Below are 6365 nucleotides of genomic sequence, written 5' to 3' on the forward strand. Positions count from 1 at the left end.
GTTTATCATACAACTTACATTTGCCATTTCAGCAAATGAATATGCTACATACAGAAAGAAAGTCTCTTCAGCAGGCCCTGAGGGTTGTGCTTTCCATATTGAGACACTTTGTAGGTTGACATTAAAAGCTGTACGTATTTTGCATTTGATGTACAGTGTCTGGGGCCAGGCTGTGAGTTACTCTTCTCGTTCCTAGGAGAAGGAAGGAAAGGGCTTTTTGGCTCACAGTTGAGGACACAGTCTATCATTTTTGGCTCAAGGTTTGAGGACACAGTCCATCGTGAGGAAGGCACTGCAGCAGGAGCATGAGGCGGCTATCACAGCCCATCCACAGTCAGGAAAGACGGAGATGGATGCTGAGGCTCAGCTCACTTCCTCCTTTTTATTTAAAGCAGGCCCCAGGCTGCAGAATGTGACATCACATTCAGAGTGGATGTCTGGAAACACACCATAGGTGCTTAGACACTTAGAGACACCTGTCTCCTCATTGATTCAAAGTGTCAAACGGACTGTAAAGATTGATCATCCCAGGCTGGAAAGGTTTCTGAAAGCGCTCGCTACTTTTTAGCAAAACTATTATGCTGCTAACTTTAGTCATTAGTATGCTGCTGATTTTAATTATTATTATGCTACTAATTCTCTTCATAACTGACCTGGTCAAAGGTTAACCTGAATGTTGTGTCTCATTTCAGATTATGTGCAAGATGATTGAAATGTCCTCCATAAAATCGGGTGTCTTCAATATTCTGATAAGTCACTGCTGCCAATCTTGGCTAGCAGCTGCTTCCGGTGTGTCCCAGGGGTCATTCTCCAGTGCTAAGGATTACAGTGAACTCGTCCTGGAGGCTTGTGTGTTTGGAACAGTGTTTAGGCGAGATCAGAGGTAAAAAAACGCCACGGTCAGCTTGCCACGCATGGGTGGGGTTACATCTGTGTTGAATATTCGACCAGGCTATAGTATTAACTTCGGGGATTTAATTTGCTGAACCTGTTCCCCCCCCCCCCCCATATTTTAAAGACTCATTCAGGATGTCCAAACCTTCATAGAAAACCTTGGACCAAGCTGTGCAGCAAACATCATCATTGAGAAGTAAGTCCAGCCCGTTTTTGTGTCTTGATGCAAGTGAGACATTCCACTTGATTTAACCTCCGTGACGGTCTTTATTCATAACATTTTGAAAAGATTCATTTATTTTTATTTTATGCGTGTGAGTGTTTTGCCTGCATGGATATCAGTGCACTGCATGCCTACCTGGTACCCTCAGAGCTTGGAAGAGAGTGTCAGATTTCCTGGAAATGGAGTTAAAGAAGGTTGTGGCCCACCATGTGGGTCCTGGGAATTGAACCTGAGTCCTCTGAAAGTGTGACTAGTCCTCTGAGCTGCTGAGCCATCTCTATAGCTCTGTTATTCATAAATGTAATGAAAGTTTTCTCATTATGTCTAGTTTAATGAATAAGTTGTATTGCTACTATTATTACCACTCCTCCTACTACTACTGTGGCTAAATGTTTGACAAGCAACTTAAGAGAAGTTTGGGGAAATACAGCCCATCATGACTTCAGGAGTAGCTTATGGCCATGGCATCCAGAGCTTGGTAGCAAACAGAAATAGGAAGTGAAGTAGGACTGTAAACCTACACCTTCCCCAGTGACTCCCTCCCTCCAGCTAGGCCCCACCTCCCAAGGTTCCATAAACTCCATAATGAGGCCACCCCTTGCAAACATAGCTTCAACACATGAGCCAGAGAGGGAATTCCCCATCCACACCATAACCCAGGCCTTCAAAAATGTGTTTCAAGGGTGCTAGAGAGATGGCTCAGTGGTTAAAAGCACTGTCTGCTCTTCCAGAGGTCCTGAGTTCAATTCCCAGCAACCACATGGTGGCTCTTGACCATCTATAGTGGGATCTGATGCCCTCTTCTGGCATGCAAGTGTACATGCAGATAGAGTACTTATATACATAAAATAAACAAATAAATCTTTAAAATATAAAGTAAAATTTTGGTGCTGGAGAAATGGCTCAGTGGTTAAGAGCACTGGCCACTCTTCCAATGGACCCAGGTTTAATTCCCAGCACCTATATAGTAGCTCACAACTGTCTGTAACTGCAGTTCCAGAGGCTTCAACACTCTCATACAGATATTAATGCAGGTAAAAATACCAGTGCACATGAAATAAAAATAAACAATTTAAAAAATGAGTTAAACATAATATTATTTACTCATCTATTTTATTTGTATCTTCACTATTTACTAAGTTAATAAGCTTTCAAAAATGTAATTTCAAGTAAAAACATACCTTCAGATAATGTAGGCCCCTCCTCCTCCTTATAGGAGGGGCTCTGGATGGAGGTAATCATGCGTACTTACTTTTTTAAACCTTTATTTGATTGTAAAATTTATAGAATTCTTTGTTATCATTTTAACAAGCAAATACATTATGTATAAAAATAGAGTGAATGAAAGGCTCTGAGGTTTTGGGGGGCTGCATTGAAGCCTTTTCATTGAATAATTAACATAGAAAAGTTCATACCTCTTCTATGTGTGTATTTAGTGAACATGGGATAGCTATGTGGACGTATTTCTAGGATGATGGTTTTAATCTAATTGACCTTAAATATATTTATTTTTATGTGTTGGAGGGGGTAAGGCTTGTGCCGTGGCACACATATGGAGGTCAAAGGATGACCTGGTACAGTTCTGTCCCTTCACCTTTATGTGAGTTTTGAGTGTGGGACTCAGGTGAGCCAGGCTTGCGTGTCAAAAGCCTTTTCCCCACGAGCCATCTTACCAGCCCTAAATTCAATTTTTTGGAGCTTATCAAATACGTTTTATTCAAGTCTTATTTTCTCATCTTCTTTCATAAGCCTGTATGTGTGTTTGAAATATGAAAAGATTGTGAAGTCGTTTTATTTTGATTTTTAGGGTTAAGGCCAACAGGTGATTGCTGTGAATATTTATAGCAAGTGTTCACTCCAGGGCTAGCTGTGTCATCTGCCATGTTTCCCTAAATGGGAGCAGTTATAATTGTTTTCAGAGACTTTTACTTATGTGTATCTGTGTGTATTTGTGTATGTGCACGTGAGTAAAGACACCTAAAGAGCCCAGAAGAGGGTGTTGGGTCCCTGGAGCTGGAGTTGCAGGAGGTTGAGAGCTTCTTGATGTGGGTGCTGGGAACTGAACTCCAGTCCTGTAGACGGCTAGTACATCTCTCCAGCCCAGCTAATTGTTTTTAATTTTTTATTTTGTTTATTTGCTGGATTGGTTCATGGTAGTCAGAGTGTCACTTTCAAGTGGGTCTTGCTAAGTGCTTATTGTTACATTAAAGTGATATCTTTTAACACCGGAAGAGTTGACCTGAGATGTGGAAATACCGACAGTTTAATTTTGATGTGAATGGGCAGACATTCAGAGCAGGGAACTACTGTATAGTAGGAGGCAGGGTCTGGGGACAGGTGCGTGTGCATGTGCATGTGTGTGTGTGGATCCTTGAGGTCCTTGAGAATGGGCACAGATCCACTCAGACCTCAAGGATCTACACACACACACACACACACTGTGAAATACTTGTTTGTTGTCTGCTGTCTCCCAGTTCAAAAGGACATTCATTATAGACCTTCATAATCTCAAGCATGTTTCAGGGGAGGAATTGGTACTTGTGATGACTTTTGTTACAAAAAGTAGATGTATTTTTCCTACTTCTAAAAAATATTAACACAGTTTATCATTTTATATTTTAAGCACTAAGAGAGAAGATTATTATGTGAGAATCTGTGCCATCAAATTCTTGTGTCTGCTAGATGGCTCAGACGTGTCCCACAAGTTGTTCTTAGAAGATCTTGCTATCAAGCTCCTGGATAAGGTAAGGAGGAGCCTTCATCCTGCTTCGAATTAACTCTGCTTTCAGCGGGCCATGGTCTAGAACTTGCCCTTTAATTGACCCAAACATGTGGAGACATAGAGTATGTCTAAACACCTTTTACCACGGAAAGCCTGATGGTGATGCTCTGTGGCTTTGACTAAGGCTTCATTCGTTCCTTAGTGCCTGTCTACCTAAGCTTCTCAGGTTTGGTTCCCTTGGTCCTGTAGCCTTCACCTATGTATCTTTGGTTGCCTATTCAGACGTGTTGCATTTCCTGTGCTGCATGCACACACTATGTATGAAACTAGTAGACATCCAGGAAGGGGCGAACTGAAAGAATGGGAGAATCCCTCAAAGACTGCTGTGTCTGTTACTTTTTTTTTTGGGGGGGGGGGCATGAAAAAAGACCAGACAAATGCACCGTAAGAAAGGAAGGGTTTATGTTGGCTCCTGGTTTGCAAAGTGCAGTCCACCATGACCAGGAAGGCTGAGGCAGCCATAATGAGTCCATGGTCAAGGAAGCACAGAGAGGTGAATGCCGGTGTTCAGCTAGCTCGCTGTCTCCTCTGGCCAGTCTAGGACCCAACTCATTCAAATCACACAGCCTGCATTTAGAGTGGAGTGGGTCTTCCCACTTCAACCTAACCTAAAGCCTTTCTCACAGACCTACTCAGCATCTTCTCTCTTCAGTGACTCTACATGGTGTCCAGCTGCATTGTTAACCAACACAGTTACCTGTCTTAAGACTCACTGCTGTCAGGCTTAGATAGGGTTCTTGATGTTTCTGTTGGATTGATGAAAATTTCATACTCATAGGGTAAAAATGACCAGTTTTTCTGAACTTCCCAGATTACCTGCTAAGTCACCTATGACCTGTACAGGGTCTGAAAGATGGGTTTCATAAACCTGGGAGAAACTAGAAAGGATGGCATTGAGTGCAGTCAGTATGAGAATGGAACCTGAGGCCTTGTATGTGCCAGACGATTGCTCTACCACCAAGCTGTGTTCTGGTTCTTTTATTCCTTAAGTGGACAGAGTTCTGCCCTGCTGTCTGACCTTGTAGATGCTTGAGAGGCTATGGAACCCACTTAGTCAAGTGTCTCACTCAAAACAGGACTGTTCACAAACTTTGTTTTCTGAATGGAGGTCAACTTTGGTATATAAAACCTAGGAACTATTTTTCATAGAAAAAAAAAAAACTGTCCTGACCTTCCTTGTGGGAGCTGGATGTGGGGGCTGTCTCAGAGGAAGTGGTGTTTCATTGACTACCTCGAAGCTGGTTAGACCAGAAAGTAGAGGAGCTGAATATTATCTAGAAAGGTCTCTGAGAAGTGGAGGCATGCCCACCTTTGATGGAAATGGCCCCAGAAATGCTTGATTGACTTTTCATCTTAAAAGAATCTGACAATATGTGTAACATTCTTAAGTGGCTTCTTGGCTCAGCAGTGACTTGGTGACAAAAGTAACCCTTGAGACGCTGAAGCTATAGCTTGGTAATAGAAAAGGAGTTCCTGGGCGCAGACCCTGTGAAGGTGGGCTGCTTGGTTGAGTTTGCTGAAAGCCAGAAAGAAAAGCTCTGTGATGCAGAACATGGTGCTGCCACCTTGTGTCTAGAGGTGGTATTGAATGGTTGCCCTCCTAGTGACACAGAAATTGAATTGCAAATTCAAATTGAGCAGAAACAGTGTATGGAATGTTGCTTTGTAACACCTTTCAGGTTTTAAGTTGTCACAGATACTGTTCTTAGTTACACATGTGGTAGGGGGATTACCCTGACTGATTCCCACCCTGTCTCTCCAGGATGAGTCAGCATCCAGGTCCAGAACTCGATACCATGAGAACTCCCTTCAGCACCGTGTGAAGAACCGTGTGTGGCAGACTCTGCTTGTCCTCTTCCCTGCATTTGATCAGGTCTGTTAGTTCTCATGTTCCCTATATTAGTTAGGGTTTCTATCGCTGTGAAGAAACACCATGACCAAAAGCAAGTTGGGATGGAAAGGGTTTATTGGGCTGTTCATCACCAAAGGAAGTCAGGACAGAAACTCAAACTGGGCAGGAACCAGGAGGAAGGAGCTGATGCAGAGGTCATGGAGAAGTGATGCTTACTGGCTTGCTCAGCCTGCTTTCTTATAGAGCCAGGACCACCAGCCTAGAGATGGCACCACTCACAGTGGGCTGGGCCCTCCCTAACAATTACCAATTGAAAAAATGTTCTATGAGCGGATCTCATGAAGGCATTTCCTCAACTGAGGCTCCTTTCTCTCTGATGACTATAGCTTGTGCCAAGATGTAAAATCCTTTTCATTAAAAAAAAAAAAAAATATCTGTGTATGAGAGAGGCAGAGAGGGAGGGGGGGAAGAATGAAGGGGAGCATGAGAAAGAAACAGATACACAGAGAACCTGACAGTCTGAGTTCAATCCTTGGGACCTACCTCGTGGAAGGAAAGAACTGACTCCCAAAAGTTGTCCTGACCTCTCCATGTGTACACACACACACACACAC

The 6365-nt window shown here is 43.0% G+C and overlaps 1 protein-coding gene across 1 annotated transcript in view; it reads left to right on the forward strand.

Annotated features, from left to right (window-relative positions):
* The window catches only part of Tarbp1 (TAR (HIV-1) RNA binding protein 1), a 49241-nt gene that overhangs the window by 29614 nt on the left and 13262 nt on the right, over window positions 1-6365 (forward strand). The window contains exons 18-21 of the mRNA XM_028767726.1: window positions 693-883; window positions 1019-1090; window positions 3741-3861; window positions 5662-5772. Of these exons, the coding sequence (XP_028623559.1) occupies window positions 693-883; window positions 1019-1090; window positions 3741-3861; window positions 5662-5772 (495 nt within the window). The remainder of the gene's footprint in view (window positions 1-692; window positions 884-1018; window positions 1091-3740; window positions 3862-5661; window positions 5773-6365) is intronic.

This window comes from Grammomys surdaster, unplaced genomic scaffold (assembly GCF_004785775.1).
Source record: "Grammomys surdaster isolate TR1022 unplaced genomic scaffold, NIH_TR_1.0 181, whole genome shotgun sequence".
Classification (NCBI taxonomy): Eukaryota; Metazoa; Chordata; class Mammalia; order Rodentia; family Muridae; genus Grammomys; species Grammomys surdaster.